Source organism: Arachis hypogaea, chromosome 14 (genome assembly GCF_003086295.3).
Source record: "Arachis hypogaea cultivar Tifrunner chromosome 14, arahy.Tifrunner.gnm2.J5K5, whole genome shotgun sequence".
Classification (NCBI taxonomy): Eukaryota; Viridiplantae; Streptophyta; class Magnoliopsida; order Fabales; family Fabaceae; genus Arachis; species Arachis hypogaea.
Window position 1 is genome coordinate 130,448,436 of NC_092049.1, and position 22,144 is coordinate 130,470,579.

General features: G+C 34.1%; 1 protein-coding gene across 11 annotated transcripts; it reads left to right on the forward strand.

The window, feature by feature from the left end:
* Positions 1 to 73: 73 nt before the first annotated feature.
* Positions 74 to 22,132, forward strand: LOC112744166 (disease resistance protein Roq1). Of its 11 annotated transcripts, none has more exons than XM_072215019.1 (7): positions 87 to 725; positions 6,943 to 8,053; positions 8,232 to 8,537; positions 8,632 to 10,366; positions 10,845 to 10,921; positions 20,719 to 21,443; positions 21,572 to 22,132. In XM_072215019.1, exons 1-4 carry the CDS (start codon positions 235 to 237, stop codon positions 9,955 to 9,957), a joined length of 3,234 nt encoding a protein of 1,077 aa, XP_072071120.1. In that variant the 5' UTR covers positions 87 to 234; the 3' UTR covers positions 9,958 to 10,366; positions 10,845 to 10,921; positions 20,719 to 21,443; positions 21,572 to 22,132. The 11 variants fall into 11 exon arrangements, with proteins under 11 accessions (XP_029148152.1, XP_025649476.1, XP_072071120.1 ...); XM_072215021.1 differs by lacking the exons at positions 20,719 to 21,443; positions 21,572 to 22,132 and adding an exon at positions 11,517 to 11,937 and having other exon boundaries at positions 8,632 to 9,441; positions 9,515 to 10,366; XM_072215022.1 differs by lacking the exons at positions 20,719 to 21,443; positions 21,572 to 22,132 and adding an exon at positions 11,719 to 11,937 and having other exon boundaries at positions 8,632 to 9,441; positions 9,515 to 10,366.
* Positions 22,133 to 22,144: the final 12 nt, after the last annotated feature.

Consider the following 22,144-nt stretch of genomic DNA (forward strand, 5'->3'; position numbering starts at 1 on the left):
ATTAAGAGTTCAAACCTTGAGGAACCCAAAATCAACTTTTTATAACATATGGTTATTATCCCTGATTTAGTCCATTATACGGTTAGGTCATTGCTTACGTCCACCTCACTTTCCTTTCTCTCTTGCACACAACTTTTTTAAGTGATCTCGTTAACTCTCTGAATCAGTCTTCAACCAAACACAACCCTTGGATCTTCTGTGCACATAGAATTCAATTCTTGAAGCTTCTAACAGATGGCATCCAAGTCCTCTTCTGGTTCAATTCCACCACCACCAAGAGCATGCACCTATCACGTGTTCTTGAGTTTCAGGGGTGAAGATGCTCGCGGACGATTCACTAGCCATCTCTATGACGCCCTCAACAGAAAGGGAATCACAACCTACAGAGATGATAACAATCTTCGCAAGGGTAATGTTATTTCAGATGAACTCCTCAAAGCAATTGAAGAGTCTATGTTTGCAATCATAGTTCTGTCACCAAACTACGCTTCATCCACATGGTGCTTGGATGAGCTCTGCAAGATCCTTGATTGCAAGAACAAGCTGGGGCTACAAATGGTGACAGTGTTCTACGGTGTGGAACCTTCTGTTGTGAGGCACCAAATAGGAACCTTTCAGAAAGCTTTCAAGAAGCACAAAAAGAGACACGACCGTGAGAAGGTTCAAAGATGGAGGGAAGCGTTAAAACAAGTTGCTGATTATTCTGGATGGACCTCAGAAAATCAGTAAGCTAACTAATCATTAACTTACGCTTGTTATTACTACAATTTATCTGCTATACACCGTTCAAACTTTTAAATTAATAATCTAATCAAAACTAAAAATAATTTGTACTATTAGATTGGGATTATATCTCATTTTTAACAAATTGTATAGACTAAATTTTAGATCTACCTTTTATTATTAGATTATAATAATAAAATAGTATTATTATAGATGAGTTAACCTGTCTCATAATTTAAAGTTATCAAATATGTTAAGTATACGTAAAAAAAATTATTTGTATGAAATATATATTGAAATATAGTATTTTTGTGAAGTAATATATCTATTTAATTTATTCACAAATATATAAATTGTGTTTCATTTTTTTTTTGTACACATAATGTTTTTGTAAATTTATTATAAGAAGTTTTTAAAATTTTTGTTTTAATAAATTCATAATAAATATATTAAAAATTTAAAATTTTGTGTGTTTTTCATAAAACTTTCTTAATTAATAACTCAATTTTATTAGATATACATAAAATATTACCCATCAAATTAGTGATTAGTATAAAATATATGTTAAAATATAAAATATATATTAAAATGAGTTAAATAATATATATATATAGAAAAAAAACTGATTTAGTAGCTAATTTTTGATATGCAAATAATATTTTTGTAGAAATTTTAATAATATGTCTTTAGCAAATATGTTAGTTAAACTTTTATTATTGCTATTATTATTTTATTAATATGATTAATTTATTATCTGTTTTAGTTTATTCTATTACTATACTCAATTAACATCTTAATATGAAATTTATTTATTTTATTAACTTAAGTTATTTTATTTTTTAATACTAAAGTTTAAATATTTTTTATACCTAATAGACCGCAATATTTAAAACATATTATTAGACACCTAGTTAGTATTCTTAAAATGCCATTTGTTAGAAAAATTATTTAAAAAAGAAAATTAGTAGTGTGGAGTTCAGTGTGGTATAATTTGTTTTCTAATTTTTTTTTTTTAACTTCTCAATGATAGTATACTATAAAAATTTACAAGAATATAACGATAAGAAGAATTACTCTTCTTCTTTCACACTGAATATAAAGTGTTTTCACAAAAATAAAAAATTATGATAGAAAATAATTATAGAGCATTTATCTCTTTTATATTTAGAAGAACAAAAACTGATACAGATAGAATAAGTCAATAGGCAAAATGGTTCGTCAAATTTCACTAGCTAATCAAATTAGTCTCTTCGAACTTTAAATTGAACAGAAGAAAAAGGGGTTGATGAGATTATTCATATGTCCTTCATGAACTATAAAAAATGGTTAGGTGTGAATCCTTCTTGTTATTGATAGTAATGCCAAAAATGACAATAGAATAAACATTAGTGTTATTTAGAGTTGGATAACTTACTTTATGGTTTACACTGGTTCTTTTTATTATTTTTTTTATTATTTTTTCGCTCCACTTGATGTGTTGAGCTTCTTTCTTTTAAAAAAAAATTGAAGTCGTTGTGTTCTAAGTTCTAATCTAACTATCAGAACGTCATCCTCTCATTCATACTTCCTCTTGATTCAAATTTTGTAAGAATAAGAAGTGGGAGGAGAAGAGCGTAGAGGGGTAACTTTGTAACTTTACAATTAGATTATAAGATTATTAGATAATTTGGATATGCCAATTAATCACTTATTAATTAACAATTGTTTGAAGACAAAATCTATAGGTCAAGTACTAATATAATTCATATTAGGTATTAGGGAGACTACTTTAATAGAGTACCAGTTTGATCAAGATCAAATTCATCCAAAATGGAAAAGTGGAAAAGTTTGGCAGAACTAAAAAAAAATTAAAATTTAATCAATGTCAAATTAAAATAATAGAAAAATTTAAAGAATTATTTTAATTATTTGATCTAAATAACACATTAATTTTACATGTGATAAATTGAAACAAATAAACCGTTGGGTATACATGTATTTTCATCAAATTAAAAAGAAAGACTACCGTAGCTTACACAACAAATTGAAATGTCAGTCAACAAACTGAAATGCCTCAGATCGTCCTTTATAAACCCTTTTGACTTGATGCTAATGCAGCAATGCTCCACTTTATACCTAATGCAGTATAGAGTCATTTTGTGTGTATATGTATTACTTCTAATCTAAGTAATTGTATTGGTGTGATTACGTGATCCACAGTTTTCTAGTTCGTGGGGAGAAGAGACTTTTTTTTTTATTATTATTAAATTGCTGATGGTTATCAGTGGCTAAGAGAAGGGAGGTTGAATTTTAGCCCATTTTCGCTTGATAACACTTGTTGGCCTTAAATATTGTTTCTGGAGACTTTTTGTCTTTTTATCTCGTCACTAGTCACGAGACTTTTTATTTTGTCTCATCCCCAGCCATGAGACTTTTCTTTTTGTCTCGTCAATCAGCACAAGATATTTTTAGTTTTATCTCCTGTTGCAACAGAAACAGAAATGGAGTAGAAGGAAGAGAATATTACACCCAGATATATCCTGATTTAGCTGCTAAGTGCAGTGCAGCCTACATCCAATCTCCATCACAACAATGATGGAATTTCACTATAATCATCCTTGATTACAAACACCAATTCTCCCTAGGAACTACCTTCCTATCCGGGATAAGTCCAGAATCTAAACCCAAACTGAACTTGACTTTGTCACGGCCCAAAATGAGCCATGATCGGTGCTAAGGAAAATAATCCCAAGCAAGCCTAACCGACTCAAACATAAGTTGAATAAGAAAATTACAAATATTTTAAATAAATTTACAATGTCTAAAATGAATAATTACATATTTTTAGCAAATAAAAAATAAAATAAATATGAGTGGATCCTGCCTGTGACATATGAAGCAGATGACGTCTAAGAACTCAACAACGAATAGATACTCATTGCAGATCATTACTCTTGAATAGAAAGGCTCACATAATCAAATATTTATTCCTGAAAAATATTTTTAGAAAAACAGAGTGAGTTTTGCAACCCAGTGACTAGGCAGTACATCTATAATTCACATGAGACCATATAAACATAATTTTAGTTAAAAGATAATAATTTATGTAAATAAGTGAATTAATAAGGGAGTTCTCATACAGAAATCAAATCAAAAGTCTACACTTGGGTGGCTCCACCTCTATGGGTAGTCCTTTCCTCTTGTGTGTCCTAACGGAATATCAGATCTAACGTGTGGCCTACACGTTAGGCTAGCAACACCCCTGCTAGCTGGAGTCTGAGTTAGATGCATCTAAGTTAACGTCATAACCGCCGTTAACTACGGTTTTCTAATACGAGCCTCCCAAACCAATTCAAAACATATAATTTCAAATACAACCAATCTTTGATCTTTCAAATATATACAGTATCGAATCAAATAATACTTTCTCATCAAAATCATTTTCAATCATATGAAATGTCGAATATACTTTACAAATTCAGAATATATAAGTGAGTATCAACAATATCTCAATGTTCTAGAAACATATTCAGATAAAATCGAATATTCTAAAATAATACAAAACTTTATCAAACATGTATACAGTCTCATGTGCAGATTGAAATTTTGAATTTCACAAAAATAAATATTTAGTACTAATAAATCCATTATTAAAATCAAATTCAAATCCTTTGTTGGTAACTTGTAAGTATAGTCATAAATTCAAGCAGCATATATCAAAATAATTATCTGTAAAGCCAAATAATTATAAATATAAAGCCTACTCACAAATTGGTCCCAAGGGACCAAAGAAACCAAACCAGAGTGCCAAGGAAGGTTGAAGTAGAATGGAATGAAAGAGCACGAAATTTGGACCGAGGTAGTAGCAATAACTTCGATTTCTCACTGCAGCAACCAAAGGAAATAAGAGGATGGAGCATCAGCAGCTCCGGTGACCCCCCACCGGCAAGGACAGAACAGGCAGAAGCAAAGTTGAGCTAGGGCAAACTTGTAGAGTTTCCAACAGCAGCTTCTGGCGACGTCAGCGCGATTCCCAGTGACCGGAGGCGCGGTGGTGCAGCTTGCGACAACGGCAGAGGCGTACCAGCTCTCCCTCCTCGCGAGACTCTCCTCTCTCTAGCCATTGTGTTTCTCTCTCCTCTGCGAGCTTCTCTCTCTCTTCGAAGCCCCATACCTGCAGCCGCAACAGTAACAACGAAGCTCCCCTTCCAGCGGCAGGGACGGTCTCCAGGGGCGATGGCGAGGACAGCACCTCCTCTCTCGCTCCTCTTCCTTTCTCCTTCCTCCATTCCCTGTTTCGAACTCCTTCTCTCTCTCCCTACTTGATCCGCAGCAACGACGGCGACGTCCAGCTTCACCGGTGTCAACTCCTTCTTCCTTTCTTCTCCCTCTCTGTTTTCCCTCGCTATTTTTCTTTCTTTCATTCTCAGCAGGGGGTGTGTGTGTTCGGAGAGGGTTAGGGTTTAGAAAAGGGGTAAATGGTAGTTTAGGTATTTTGATAAAATTAGAAGGTATATGTAAAATGTTTCAAAAAAACTTGAGATGTTACAGACTTGGTTACTGCCAAGCTTTCAACTGGTAAAGTGCTAACCCAACTTACAAGAAGATTCTCACAGAATCATGATACACAACACAGATGTACAAAGGAACTCTAAGGACATCTATGGCTTTTTCTTTTAATTTTGCACTCTCTGCCTTTTTCCGCTCTATGGCTTTTTCATTACAAACCTCACTGTTTGCCTTTTTCCATGAGACTCAAGACATGACAAAATTAAACAGAAAAATTACAAAATGAAAACATTGAAGGAGAAGAAATTCTGTCAGCTTGTGCTGCTATGAGAACTCTGTGCCTTGCACTCTCACTCCTTGAATCAACCCTAACTGTTCACCCATACTTATAGGAAGAACCCTTCAAGGTTGAAACCAAACAAACCAAGCCAATCTTCTTCTTCTTCTTCAAGTCATAACCGATTCGGCCAGAGAGAGAAAAAAGATAAATCATGCAAACCCAACATGCAATTACCTCTAGTCCTTCCTTGGTCACCACTCTTCATCAATCCGAGCCCTTCATCTCTTCCTTGCTCTCCAAGATGAACTTCTGGCCGTTGATGCTTCATGATGATGATAGCTTCATCTGATCCAATCTCTGCCTCTTCCATCACGTAGCCACTCTAGTTACTTCCTGTGATGTTAGAGCAGAATCAGAGACAAGCCATCTTCTCCAAGATCTTCTCCTAGCTGGCCGAGATCTTCTTCTTGTTTTTGGGTATGAGGAGCCCGAGATTACCTCACCAAATCTTACCATTCTTGGTGATAATATCAGCCACTACATACTTTTAGTTTGCTTTTTCTTGCCATCATTGTGATGGTCTTTTGGTGTGTCTTTCCTTCTTTTCGGTAGCTCAATGTAGCTTCTATGGTTTGCTGGGTAATATCCGCAAAAGAAGAAAGAAAGAATGAGAGAGAAGAAACAATTGGATGAGAAGCAATTAAATGAATTAAACAAATTAATTGAATAGAAGTTGCTTTTCCTTCCCTGAGTAGCGTGTAGCCTTAATGCCATCAATCATATCAATGACATTCTCTCTCATATTTCCAATGCTAGCAAATTAAATTTTGAAATCCATTCCAAGAGAAGGATTGGGATCCGTTGGAGGCATGAAGCAATTTTACTTCCTTTTATAATAAGTTTCGTATCAAGCATTGGGTCATGTAGCAACAATTATTAATTTGAGTTTGTAGGAATAATAATTCAATTTTGGCCAAGTAAAGTTACCATTAATTCAACAATGTGGATCAAAAAGATTTTTGTATCAATGCTGAATGTTAGCTTTAATTTGGGCTTATGATGATATTTGAATTCTGGCCCAAATAATCACAAATTACTTCAGCCACATAATATAGGAATCATTAAACAAGGCTGAATGTTTTTAAGCATATTGGGCTAGCAATAATTCTTTTCCTGTTCGGCCTAATAAGAAAACCTGCATTACAACATTATTAATTAACATATGTTAAATGAAAATCGAATTAATAATTTTATAATTAATTTAATTAATAATGTTTAGTCATCATAAATATTAATTTAGAGTTTTCCAAACTCATCAATTGCCTTGTTCTCTTTTGTATAGTTTTTCTTTCTCCAATAATTTTTTAATTTATTTTAATAAAATTAGTTGTTTTGCTTTATTTTTCTTTTGTCTTGCTAGACTTACAAAGAAATTATTTTTCCCTGAATAGAGATGAGGCAGTACTTGTGGAAAAAATTGCTCAACATATCCATGAAATATTGATTCCGAAGTTGCCCCCTTCAATGAAGAATCTTGTAGGAATTGATTCAAGAGTCGAAGGAGTGATTAATCTCATAGGTCTTGGGTTGAATGATGTTCGCTATATGGTTATATGGGGAATGGGAGGCATAGGTAAAACGACTATTGCTAGAGCTGTCTTTGAAACCATTCGAAGTAGATTTGAAGTTAGTTGCTTTCTTGCCGATGTAAGGGAGCATTGTGAGAAAAAAGATACTGTCCACATTCAAAAGCAGCTGCTTGATCAAATGAATATAAGTTCATATGCTGTTTATAACAAGTATGACGGGAGGAGAATAATTCAAAACTCTTTATGTCTCAAAAAGGTACTTCTTGTTCTTGATGATGTAAATCATGAAAAACAATTAGAAGATTTGGCTGGGGAAAAAGATTGGTTTGGTCCTGGAAGCAGAATAATAATTACAACTAGAGACGTAGAGGTGCTAAAGGGACCAGAGGTGCATGAAATTTATAAGGTTGAAGGGTTAGTGGAAAGTGAAGCCCTTAACCTCTTTTGTCTGAAAGCCTTTAAACAGCAGGAGCCTACAGAAGGGTTTTTGGATTTGTCTAAAGAAGTGGTCAAGTACAGTGGTGGTCTTCCATTGGCACTTAAAGTATTGGGTTCCTATCTTAATGGTAGACCTACTATTGCGGTTTGGTATAGTGCTATTGAAAGAATAAAGAAGACTTCACATTCTGAAATTATTGATGTATTGAAAATAAGCTATGAGGGTTTAGAAGATACAGAAAAGGATATTTTTCTAGATATTGCTTGTTTCTTTAAAGGAAGGCAGAAACATCATGTAACAGAGATGTTAAAAAGATGTGGTTATCAGGCTGAAATCGGTCTTGATATTTTGATTAATAGATCATTGGTCACATTAGAGGAGGTTAAGATACTCGGGATGGTTACTCTGGGGATGCATGATCTGCTTGAAGAAATGGGCAAACAAATTGTAATTCAAGAATCTCCAAATGATGCTAGTAAGCGTAGCAGATTGTGGTGTTATGAGGATGTTGATTTTGTACTTACTCAAAAGAAGGTATGCCTCGTTTTTTCTCAACTATAGGATGCATAGAATTAAAATAAGAATTTGACAATGTATTTAAAATTTTATCCAAGTAACTAAAAACTTATTTTTGCTTTTATGGTTATCTCAATCAGTATAGTTTTTTCCTTGTTTTTTTTTTAATTGTTTATTTATTTATGTGTATTCGTAGGAAAGTGAAGCAACTCATAGCATCGTAAGTAAGGTGTATTATTGCGAGACAGAAGAGGAATGGAGAGAGTATCGGGAGATTAAAGAGAATTGGAGAGATTTATCTTTCTCAAATATATGCCAGCTAAAACTTCTCATTTTAGATGGCGTGAATGCTCCCATTCTCTGTGATATTCCTTGTACATTAAAGGTTTTGCACTGGGAAGGTTGTCCAATGGAAACTCTACCCTTTACAGATCAATGCTATGAACTTGTTGAAATTGATTTATCTCATGGCAAAATTGTAGAGTTATGGGATGGAAAGAAGGTAGACCTTTTCATCGATAGTTCTATCAAATTTTATTACAATAGCATTTCCAACAAAAATAGTAACCACGTGATATTTCTCTATGTTTTTTCAGGTTCTGAAAAAGTTAGAACACTTGAATCTGTACTTCTGTGAGAAGCTGAAGCAAACGCCAGATCTTTCTGGGGCTCCCAATCTTAAAACACTTAATCTTCATGGATGTAAGGAGCTGAATTATATTAATCCATCTCTTGCACACCACAAGAGGCTTGTTGAATTGAATTTAGGTAGATGTAGGAGTCTTGAAACACTTGGAGATAAATTGGAGATAAGTTCACTCGAGAAACTAAATCTATATGAGTGCCGTAGTTTGAGAAGACTGCCAGAATTTGGGGAATGCATGAAACAGTTATCGATTCTTGATCTGGAAAAAACAGGTATAGAAGAGCTACCCCCAACGCTTGGAAAGTTGGCTGGCGTGTCTGAGTTGGACTTAACTGGGTGCCACAAGCTTACTAGTCTTCCCTTCCCACTTGGATGTTTCGTTGGCCTAAAGAAGTTGAAGTTGAGTAGATTCGTGGAGCTTAGTTGTGTTCCATACACCACTCATGGGTTAGAGTCCCTCGAGGCTTGGGATTTTTCTAACAGCCCAATTTTTGTTGGACTTTTGTGTTCTCTCTCTCGCCTGACCTCTTTGAGTAGCCTAAAATTACATGGAGAGTATAGCAGATCTAGAGAAGTGTCGACCCTTTACTATGATCTTGGCCACTTAACGTCGTTGACGGATTTGGATTTAGGGTACAGTGATTTTTTAAGAGTTCCAATATGTATCCATGCACTTCCCAGACTTACACGTCTGGATCTATGTTATTGCTATAATTTGGAGGTTTTGCCAGAGCTTCCATCAAGTCTAAGAGAATTACAGGTAAAGGGCTTTGAACCACTGGTTGCATCCAATGTAAATGCTGCTATATCAAAAGCGTGTTGTGGCTTTGCAGAATCAGCTAGCCAAGATCGTGAAGACCTCTTGCAAATGTGGATCAGTGGGAAGGAAATGCCAGCATGGTTTAAGGATCAGAAAAAAGATAACGGAATATCAGTCTCATTCCCCCATAATTGCCCTTCAACTGAAACCATCGCACTTGCTCTCTGTTTCCTATTACAAGGTGTCATCATGGACTTGCCGGAACAGCCATCGGTTATCTGCAATGGTAAAGAATTCATCAACAAGAGTGTATTTCATGTGGTTTTGCCTCTCAAATCTAAGTATTTGTGCATTGTCTGCGTGAATGGTTACTATTTTAGTAACATGTTATGCCAAGACAATCGCTTCCAACTGCAATTTCCCAGTGATTATCGTGGAATCCGAGTACAAAGATCTGGAGCACGTTGGGTGTGCAAGCAAGACATTCAACATTTCAAGCAGTTTGGCATCTCGTAGAAGCTCTGACCCACCTGAACTCTTACCTTTCTTCCCTTTGCATTCCCACAGCACTTGGTTCTCATAGCTCATGACACAGCTTTCTCAATATATTACTTGTATGATTGCAAAATTTAGATCTCTTCAGCTAAATGGTTCCCCAGATTCGAAGCTTTTGACAGAGCTCATTGCATCCATCCAACTGCCATGTGAACCCCAGAAAGGAATGTAAATCTTGGGCACAATTAGAACAAGCAAAGGGAATATATATATATTTGGGGATGATATTGGTTGTTCTTTAGGGGGTGTCACAAATGCAGACAGGTTCTTGTGCTTATGACATTCGGGCATTTGTTTTTGATGGAGAATTATATCTACTGAAGCTCTCCTTTCACTTTTCATGTTGCTTCAGTTAGCCCTCAAAAATCAGGTAATTGATTCTATTTTTTATGGATCTATCTCGCTTGGCTTCATTTAGTTGAAATTATTCAAGCCCAAGATCAATTCAGTTTGTATAAATATGGGCATTTGAAGTTTGTTATTTAGTTTGTAATTCTTTTTCTTTCAACTTTTGTAAAAAATATGTTGGGTTCTGATAGAGGAGAATTTGTATTCTGTGATTACTGGGGAATGTGCACCTGTGTTGAATTGCGTGTTTCAAATTGTGGATATGAGAAAAAGGGGGATGGGGAAGAATATGAATTGAGCATTTGGAGGTTGTATTTGAGTTCACGTCTGATGGCTTTTCTACTTTTGTTTTTCTTTTTATTGAATATCCTGAGAAAAAAAAATTTAATCTTGGTTTCATGTGTAAATTGTTGCAATGAGGTTATAGCGATTCTTTTATTGGGTTGGAGGGTTTTAGGAAGATGGTGCTTGAGATTGACAATGTTTTTTCGTTGCTGCAGCATAGAGTGAGATTGGCAAGCATAATGTGACAGATTCAGATTCATTACAGAGTGAAGGAGAAAATCTGCAGACCATGGTGAGTACCAATGTCAACTTAGTTGCCATTCTTGCAAGTTTCCAGTTGCTTTGATATGCAATTATTAATAAGGAATAACCTCTATGTTAACTAGTTCTGTGGGCTATGTCTTTGATGTACCTCATTAGAACTTTGATTACTCATGTTTGATGAACAGCTAATTTTTAATCACACATTCTTTAAAGTTCTTACTTGATAAGCCTTTAATATGCTGTCTCTTTCCTTAAAAGGATGTGTAAATCCATCATATTCCACTAAAAATTACTGTATAACTTGATAGCATTTTGATCCATCATCTTAAATGTGAGTAATCATTTTGATCCTTTGGTTTTCAATCCATCTTAGTCAGGATGGTTTATAGCAACCTGTCACTGAAACTAATAACATAAGATCAGTGGGATCTATGAGTCGATAAATAAATTCTGTTTATACTTTATAGTTAAATTCTGTTGGGATTCAAGTTTAAGTGGTAAAAAATCTCCCGTCAATCAAGAATTGAGTATTTAATAGAAGGATCCATTAACTTGTTGCCCTAAGGTTTTGGAACAAGATACGCATGTTATCTAATTTGCTGCTTGTTAATTAATCCATGTAGCGGCTTAGTTTGTCCATATACTTAAAAGGCTATTCAATGATGTAAGTAGGAAAAAAATTACCCCTGTTCAGTGCGGATACAGATTCACCCAGCATTGCTGAATATCAAGATTTGTTGGAATAGAAAGTAGTACTTTCATCTGTTGTAAATGTCAACGATGAATGAAAGAAAGTGTGACACATTACTTTCCAATGCTTGATAGGACTTCACCCTGGTCCACATGAATACACTTGTGCTATGAGGACTTTTCCTCTGTATTTGATTATGCACATTGCACACAACAGAAACTCGTTTAGGTGGTGATGGCAGGTGCATATGTATGTTAAATTCACATTTTGTTTAACAGCTCAAACAGTTCCATCTATACACATTCATTGTGCTGGAAGCAACAAAGTGAGATCTGTTCCTGTTTTTGTGTTTATTACCTTTTCTTTATACACTGCAATTTTCTCTCTTAGGGTGTTATATAATTAACATGAAGTTCAAAGAATGGATAGTTGTCCTTGCTACCCTATTAAGATGTTCCGAGGTTTGCATTGCAATATTGCATACATGCATATAGCATTTCTGTCACGGCCCAAAATAGTCATGACTGGCGCTTCGGGAAATAATCTCCTAACAACCCTAACATATTGGAATATGAGATAAATAAGGTTACAAATATTATTATTTTTCTTTTAAATTTACAAGTTCTAAAATAAATAATTACATATTTTTAATAAAAAATAAAATAAATAAACATAGAAAGATTCTGCTTGTGATATATGGAGCAAATAACGTCTAAGAACTTAACAAGGAATAAGTACCCATTGCAGATCATTAGTCTTTAATAGAAAGACTCACATATTTAAGTATTTATTCCTGAAAATTATTTTTTCAAAAAAAAGGAGTGAGCTTTGCAACTCAGTGACTAGACAGTACATCTATAATTCACATGAGACCATATAAATATTATCATAAAAATAATTTTATTTAGAACATAATCATTTATATGAATAAGTGAATCAATAAGGAAGTTCTCATACAGAAATCAAATCAAAAGTTCACATTTAGGCGGCTCCACCTCTATGGGTAGCCCTCTCCTCTTGTGTGCAGTGGCGGAACTTGAAACAAAATTTTGGGGGGGCCAAATAGAAAATAATTGTCAAAATATTTTTTTATATAGATCTCATTTAAGATAAGCTCGTCTAATCTCATCTCTTTGATTTGGGTGATACTGTCAAATTTAAAGCCTTTTTTCAAGATTTCGTTCCAAAAAGTTAAAGTTAAAGTCAACAGATATAACTTTTTGAACTTTTGAAGGTTATATCTCACTTTTTTCGTGATTCATTAAAGTAGAAGAACTATCTACATGTGTTGATATTGTAAAAGTTATATGTTCTCCTTCTTAAATATTAGCCTTCCTCTTAAAAAATGTATCAATTCTTTGATTTTTCATTATTATTTTATATAAAAATTTGAATATATATCCTGTAAAATATATAAAGAAGAAGTTAGAAGGATAAATATTAAAATTTATAATATTTATTGAATTTTTTTATCAATTTATACAAATTCAATAATATTAATACTTATTGAATATTCTATTATTTTTTATCATATAAAAAATTAAATTAAATAAATAGTAAAATATAAAATAATATTAAATTAAATAAATAAAAGATATCTAATTTTTTATATTTGAACCTAAAGATAGAGAGAGTGTTGTTTATTGAACTTATTAGATACTTTAAATCATAGTAAAGTATTTAAGTCAAGTGAACTATTTTTTATCTTTTGAAAAAATACTACTAAATTTTTTATAAAAAATTTGGGGGGGCCATGGCCACCCCTTGTCTGAACTAAGCTCCACCACTGCTTGTGTGTCCTAACAAAATAACAGATCTAACGCGTGACCTACATGTTAGGCTAGCAACACCCCTGCTAGCTGGGCCTGAATTGGATGCATATAAGTTAACGTCATAACCGCCGTTAACTACGGTTTTCTAATACGAGCCTCCCAAACCAATTCAAAACATATAATTTCAAATATAACAAATCTTTGATCTTTCAAATATATAAGGTATTGAATCAAATAAAATCATATTATACTTTTTTATCAGAATCTCTTCCAATCATACTTTTTCAATCATAAGACATTTGAAACATATTTCACAATCTTTAAACTAAGTGAATACCAATAAATACTTCAATGCTTCAAAAACAGATATTCAAGTAAGATCAAACATTTTAAAACAATGCAAAACTTCATCAAAAATATATATGGTCTCATGTATAGTTCCGAAAGTATAAACTTCATAAAAACAAATTATTTAATTTTAATAAATTAATTATTCTAATCAATTTAAAACCGTTCAAGGCAAATATAGTGAGTATAATTCAAAGATCATAATAGATATATGTCAAAATAATTATAGATGCAGAGTCAAATAATTATAAATGTAAAGCCTACCCACAACGTGGTCCCAAGGGACCGAAGATACCAAACCCAAAGTGCCAAATTCAAGGTAAGGAGGATTGAATTGGAATGGAATGAATGAGCGTAGAATTTGGATCGGAGAAGCGAGAAGATGGAGCTGGCGATAGTTCTCGATTGTTGAAACTATAATCCAAACGCATCAACGGAACCTTTCCTCTCAACCCGAAACTGCGGCAGCCGCAACATCAGCTTCAAACCACTTTCTTAGCAACCACAACGACTCGGACTTAAGGGAAACAAGTAGCGGCAGCACCGGTGGTGGTTCTGGCAACAACAGCGCCATGCCCATTGACCAGAAACCCCGGCAGCGGCAGCGGCAGAAGAACAGCGACCTCAATGTGACTTCTCGGCGGCCAGAGGTGCGGTGGCGCTTGCGGCAGCGGCGAGCCACTCCAGCAACCCCTTGTGCAAGCTCTCTTCCTCTGGCAGTGACCCAGACGACGACGGGCCTTCGGCGGCGGTGAGCTCATCGCAGCAGCTCCCCCGACAGCCAGCCCTCCAGCACGACGACAACAACACAAAGGCTTCCCTCTCTCTTCTCGCGTTCGCCTCTTTCTCTCTCCTCCATCGTTGCTGATGACGGCGGCAACTGGTAGCGAGGTGTGGCGGGTTCGGCGGCTCAGTGGGAGGACAGCGGCAGGACACGCAGTGGCGGTCCTCTCTTCTCCCTCGCAGCGCAGCTCTCCCTCCATTCTTCTCTTCTTTGTTCATGTGATTTGTGTGTGTGTTGTGAGTTTGTGTCCATGTGTGAGTGAGGAAGGGGGGTTTGGGGAGGGTGACGGCTAGTGAGAGACTGAAGGTTGAGAGAGAGTGTTTGTGTGTGATTAGGGCTAGGGAAAAAGAAAAAGAAGAGTGGCCCACAATTTTGTTTTATTTATTTGCATATCTTTTTCTTTTTTTTTTGAGTTATTACATTCTTCCCTCCTTTAGAAATTCGGTTTCCGAATTTCAAACCAACTTACTATTTATATTATCTCTTTGGCAGTACAAGTCACATCTATTTCATACAACTAGACCCTGATGCAAGAAATGATGCATTTAGGAATGAGTAAACTACCATTTCTACCCAAAAAAGTTAAAAACGCTGACATATTTATCCATAAAAGATTAAAATTACCATTTGTATCCACAAAAGATTGACTTTTGCAGCAAAATTATCCAAACCCTAAATAATTACATAAAATTCCCAAACTACCCTCTTCTCTTCTCTCACACACCCACCCTCACTCACTATCTGCAGCAGTGCTGCTGAAACACCATCCCCTTTCCACTCTCTCTCTCTCTTCCTTCTCCTTCATCTTCTTCAATCGTTCTTTCTCTCTTTCTCTCCCCCCTCTTCGCACTTTTCTCCTTCCTCTTCTTTTTCTATTGATGATTCTCTCTTCTCTGTTGTTCTTCTCTCTCTTTTGTGCATTAATGGTGGTTCCTCCTTTTGCCATCGTGAGCTCCATCTTCTCCTCCCCTCCTCCTCCTTCGGGAGGTTTCTGACTTCAGGAAGCAGCAATTTTGAATTCTCTATTTTCTGCAACCCCAACTTCTTCAGCGTTGAGTTCCTTCCTTTTCCAAATGTGGTATCTTCGTCTTTTCCTTCTCTCAGAATCACTTTTCTCTTCTCCTCCTAGCAATGCGTCTTCGTCATCTCCTCCCAGTGTCGCCAAAATCAAATTAGTGTTCTATGTTATTTGTAATGAAAATGGTGATCTGAAATCTGAGAAACTGTCAATTTTTTGTGAAAGTTCTAAGAAATTAGGGTTTTATTTTTGAATCTGTGCATGTTCTATTCTTCAATTTGATCTGAGTTTGTTTTTTTGTGATTTTGAAGAGGATAGTGACTGGATTATGTTGATGTTCAAGAGATGAGAGAGAAAAAGTGAGTGAGTGAGTGATAGAGAGAGAGAGAGAGAGTAAGAAGGGAGATGATGCTACCGTAATGGTGGTTTAGGTGCTGCAGATAGCGAGTGAGGGTGGGTGTGTGAGAGAAGAGAAGGGGGTAGTTTGGGGATTTTATGTAATTATTTAGGGTCTGGATAATTTTGCTGCGAAAGTCAATCTTTTATGGGTACAAATGGTAATTTTAATCTTTTATAGGTAAATATGTCAGCGTTTTCAACTTTTATGGATAGAAATGGTAGTTTACTCTTTAGGAATAAGGAAAGAAAACAACATTGAAACAACCTTAATCAAAAGAAATATAACCACATCATGATACTATAAGTTTAATAATTTGCACGAATAGTTAGTAAGAATAAGGCTAAAAATCAAGCTATCTAAGCAAAGTTGCAGGAAAAAACTTAAGCACTTCAACTATATAATATTACATCTAGATACAAATTGAACTCAATGCATAAAGAAAAACATTTTGCGGATATTGTGCAACGATCAAATGTTAGACATTTTCTTAATATTCACATATACAATGTAGCAAAAGGAATCGATATGAAGCACCATCTATCTCAAAGAACAGATGGCATAATTAGATTGATATGAAAAATCTCAAAAGCACACTACAAACTCAAATTAAAGACCAAATAACATAGCCAAAAGTGTAAAACATATAGAGTAACACAAATTCCAACAATACACCCAAAACATAAAATAATAATTAAAAAACACGGTCATATGAGATTCCAAGAGTTCGAGTGCAATTATGTGGTGGATAAGGATGACAAAGGAGAGAGGCAAGGTGAAGAATTAAGCAGAATATACATAGCCAGATTCTAGATTTAGGGACAAACATAACCAACACATCAAACCAAGCATGCAGGATATAGCCAATAAAACATTTTCAAATCATATTATACATATTAACCTTAAATGTTAAGTGATAAGGGATAGGAAGGTTAAACAGACGAAAGAAATTTAATCGATCTACAAGGCTCTTTAAGGACATTGTGAGAACATCATATTAGGATGAACAGTTCCGTTTACTCAAATATAACATTAGCCCTAGTCATCCTTCAGGTTAGCAATTGACAATCTCAGATAATAAACTAACAAATGTGCTACATATACACCAACTGATAAACTAAAGACACAAAGTGGTTCATCATCAACCAGCTAAACAAACAGAATCTCATTAATTGGGAAACAATACCACCAATTTAGCGAAATTTCGAATATCATTACTCAATCACCATTACAATGCAGGGCACTCAAGGAGCAATAGAACCACAGATTTAGTGAAGCTCACGAATATCGATAAGGCAACAACATATTCTAATTAGTTGCAATGCTGAGCAACTTGAAACCAGCAAGGTGATGTCTCAAAAAGGTCATATAGCATAGGATCAATTAAGCAACGGACAAATGAATCAATATAATTGCCTCAAAAATTCGATCATGTTAAGAGCTTTGCAAAGCCTATATATCTTTGGAAGAAAAATGGTTAATACAACAATTTAAAATAGATTGTACTTAGATCATGATGTGTGAATTTAAAGAATAACAGTACAACTGATATCAAACCCTTAATGTATGAAGAAATGTCAAGCTAAGATGTGGACTATGAACCACGACGAAAGCACTAGTAATGAAATAGTCAATTTTCAGAATTTTCTAACAGACAATATTCGAAAAATGGGTATTGCTAGGGAGACAAAAAAAATAGCCAGAACTTGCCTTATTTAGCATTCATTAATTGTTGCAACAATTAATGAATGCTAAATAAGGCAAGTTATGGCTGTTTTTGGTTGATTTTCTTTGGTTACCAAACATTTCCGATTCGAAATACACTATAATTGTTACGGAAAGAAATTTGGCCAAAAAAGAACAACTTAACACAAAACCCTCAATGTAAGGACTCATTCACTATCAAAAGCAACCTTCATACAACAAAGACAAGAAGTGAAACCTACCTCTCGTCAATGGCGTCGCGATGATGCTCGATGCTCCTTGCAAGCCCTTGCACTCGAAGATCGCCAATCAACAATGTCTTCCACATTGATTGGTTACCGTTGGTGCCAAAATTCACTTTGAGAGCAACATTTCTCCACCTCTGTGACCATTGAATTTAACTCTCAATAAAAAAATGAAGTGAATTAGAAACAGTAAGTATTAATAAGGATAACTTAATAATTCTAAGTATGAAATTAGGACAACATTTGGTGTGATTAGGAATTTTTCATATTGACTTTTAGTTTAATTTACATGTTAATTATAGCTAAGTAATTAGATTAACAAAATAGCTAAATGAGCAAAATATGGTGGCCACATCAATATCATGTTGATTAGAGAAATATTCCAGTAAAATCAGGGGTACCTTTATTAAATTTTAAAATTATTTAGATATCATTTTGTTAATAACAAAAATGAAATATTATTAGAATGAGACCTGCGCAATGCGCAGACGGTAAATTAATGATAGTATATAATAAATATTAAAAATGATTATATTTTGTAGAATTAAATTAAATATATGTAAACTAAAATTAAATTTTAAAATTTTTTTTTTAAAAATAATTTGTCGTACAAAAATTTTGGATGTTGGAATTGTACAAAGTGATATTTTTATTTGGTGGTTTGATTTTTGTACGTATTTGTTTTAGTTGATGGACTTAGTCTTTTTATGTGACGTTTGTCATCCTTTTTTTTTATTGGTTATTGTTAGAGTTGTTTTCTTCTTTCTGTCGTAGGTTCCTGTGAAGGCATGTTCTTTATGAATGGTTGTGTTGTATGCACTTTCTATTATGTTGTTTGTTCCATCTTTGCATGTATGTTCTTTTTCCGAAGATGTGTCTTGAATTTGTATGATTTTTTTTCCTTAATTTCTTGATGTAGTTTTTCAATGATATCTACAATAAAAAGAACAAAAATGTGTAGATTTTTTTTTGAATAAGTTATTTTTAATAAGAACAATTGAAATAGTATAAAGTAAAATTACCTGTTAGTATTTTTCTTTGACCCACTCTCTCAGACAATGTCTCAAGTGATGCAAATTCAAAATAGTATTGAAAAATATTTGAAATTGGATCTTTAATTTCTTTCACAACAGTTGTAAGTAAAAAATTTGCTTTCATTATACTTTTAATTGGTCTATACAAATTATTTATTTTTAAATTTTTATAGTATAGATTTTTCCTTTTTGTAACAAATGTTTGAATTTGTTTATCATATTTGTCTTCACAATTACATGAAGATGTATTCTTTGCAGTGTTAGTAAATCATAGTTAATAATTAGTTAAAAAGGAACAATGAATAGTATATTGAAAGAAGTATAATTTTAATGATATTAAAATATAATTATATATAAAGTATTATAAAATAATATAAAAAGTATAAAAAATAAAAATAATTAAAGTATTTTTTTTTGTAAATTTAATTTAAAAATACAATAAATATGTTTGCTTTGTACCTTTTCATTCAATATAATCATTTCTAACTTCTAAGCAAAGAGACTCTTCTTCATTTGTGGGTGTTAATGTATTTTATAGACAAACCACGCAAACTTTGATAAACCAATTGTCTGTTTGTTTGGTGATATTATCCAAAAAATAATGCTCTATTGAGTAAGTTTGAGAGCGAAAATAAATTTCTTGTGCTAAATTTGATGTTATCGGAAGAAATAGTGATAAGAAACTTATATAAGTAGTTCAAATAGTATGGAATTTGAATATTTGTAAGGTAAAATTTATTATGATTAATAGATTATTATAGCATTTGTAATATGGATATTTATTAAGAATAGATTGTTTATAATGGTAAGATATAATAAATATAGGAAAATAAATTCTTGTAGGTTACAAATTTGGTTAGACACTATTAATTTCTAATTATTGTCATTGATAATTTTGCAGCCTAATTTGCATATATTTTTATCATTTGTATTTTTTTTTTTTTGTATATTTTATTTTTCAGAAAAGCTCTGCATACAAGCCATTAGGGCTTGTATGCTTTACAAGTTCATTAAGGAATAAACCCAAAAAATGCGCTGCTACACATACGTCCAATACACGCGCTATATAAAGATCCCGCGTATATATAACTACCAAATTTAAAAGATTTGTTTCCTTCTTCGTTCTCCTTATTTTCATATTTGCTCGTTCTTCTTCTCGCGCGTCTTCCCTCCTTCTTCTCGATCGTTCTTTTCCCCTCATTTCTCACTGGTATGTTCTTTGTCATTTACGTTAGTTCCTCTCTCTGCAACTCCAGCTTCGTTTTCTATTCGATTTGTTGTTTTCTGAAATCAAAGTTTGAACTCGTTTTTGAAGATTGTGGATGATTCAACCTCAGATTGTCAGCTGAATCAGGGCAAAGTGGATTATGAATTTGAATCTAACGAAGTTCCTGAGATTTGGTTTACATACGATTACTCTGAATTCTGTTGCAGTCATTTGAATAGCATTGTGTAGCTGAATAATTCGTGAACATTGACTGTGAAACTAACACGTTAACATGAATCTGTGTTAGTTTTGATTAATTATCTGGAATTTATAGCAGACGCTCGGGTGTAGATTAGAACTTTTTTCGGTGTATTTTTGCGAGAAATGTGGGTGTATTTACAGTTTATGGCTTTTTCTGTTATGTTAGCTGAGTTGTTGTCGTTCGGGTGTATTATATCAGACATGACTGGGTGTGTTTTTAGTTTTTGACATGGTGTATTCTGCAGCCTTTGTATTTACAGTTTATGGTTTTTTTTATTATTTTAGTTGAGTTGTTGCGGTTCGAGTGTATTATATCATCAATGATTGGGTGTATTTTTAGTTTTTGACATGGTGTATTCTGCAGCCTCTCTCTGTTGTTGATGACCAATTTGTTCCGAAGGTTGGAATGACCTTTACCACCCTTGAAGATGCTGGAAAATTTTACAGGAACTACGCCAAGACTGCAAGTTTTTCTACAAGAGTTCGAAGCAAAAATAGGGAGGGAAACGACATTAAGAATCAATTGATTACATGTAGCAGAGAGAGAAAATGGAAATCTAAAATATCTCCGACCGAGAAGACCAATCCGACAGCCGGTTTAAACTGTCCTGCAAGAATTTATATACACACATTGAAGGATGTTAGTGCTTGGATCATTTCAAAGGTTGTGCTGGATCATTCACACCCTTGCTGTCCAAGTAAAGCAGAGATGCTCAAACAGCACAGGGAACTAAGCATGTCCATTCGTCGTACAATAGAGAATAACGAGGAGGCCGGTATTAGACCAAGCAAAACCTACCAATCATTTGTTGCGGCTACCGGGGGTCACCGTGAGTTAAATTTTATTGAAAAGGACGTGAGGAATTACATTACGAAAGAAGTGCAGAATATTTCCGAACAAGAAGATGCAAAGGAATTCGGGAAATATTTGTTAAGAATGAAAGAGAAGAATCAGAATTTCTTTTTTGAGCTTGAACTCGAGGAGGATCAATCGATTAAGCTGGGTTTTTGGGCCGATGCAAGAAGTAGAGCTGCATTTGAGTATTTCGGAGATGTTATTTCATTTGACACCACCTACAATACAAACAGGTGACAAACCGTTGCTGTTTATGATGCTAAATTAATGTATTTTTATGAATCCACGGCAGAGGTGTATATTGGGTGTTTTTGGGTGTATCTATTGATTTTCCATTCTGCACTATGTTAATTTGTTTCAGGTATAACTTGGTTTGTGGTTCTTTTGTCGGGGTGAATCACCACGGTCAGTCAACACTTCTCGGATGCTCTTTGATGAAAAACGAAGAAATTGAATCATTCAAATGGTTATTTCAATGTTGGCTTCGTTGCATGGGAGGAAATAGGGGTGTTCATGGCCCGGCCCGGCCCGAAGACCCGGCCTGGTCCCGAACCTTTTAGGGGCTAATTTAGTGTGATTTCATCAGGTCTAGGGTCGGGTAAGGGTCTCAAAAATAGACCCGGTCATTATTTCGGGTCGGGTCCAGGTCATAGCTCGGGTCACCCGAACTCGGCCCGGTGGCCCGGTTATCGTACACAATTAATATTTTGTGTTATTAGTGATGGATGATGATTATTTTTATGTAAAATTTAAGTATTGTAAACCTTAATATTTTGTGTTATTAGTCATTATAAGACTATAAGTTAATGTTTTATGTTTAAAATGCATAAGACTTTAGACTAATTCATAATATTGTCTTATTTGTATTGATTTAAATATTTGGTGTTATTAGACAATATTAGTATTGATTGTGGTTATATTTTAATTTTAGAAA

Coding starts and splice junctions, on each gene's coding strand:
- LOC112744166 (XM_029292319.2), top strand. CDS start 235: ATGGCATCCAAGTCCTCTTCTGGTTCAATTCCACCACCACCAAGAGCA. Junction 726..6,942: donor GGATGGACCTCAGAAAATCA/GTAAGCTAACTA, acceptor TTCCCTGAATAG/AGATGAGGCAGTACTTGTGG. Junction 8,538..8,631: donor AGTTATGGGATGGAAAGAAG/GTAGACCTTTTC, acceptor ATGTTTTTTCAG/GTTCTGAAAAAGTTAGAACA.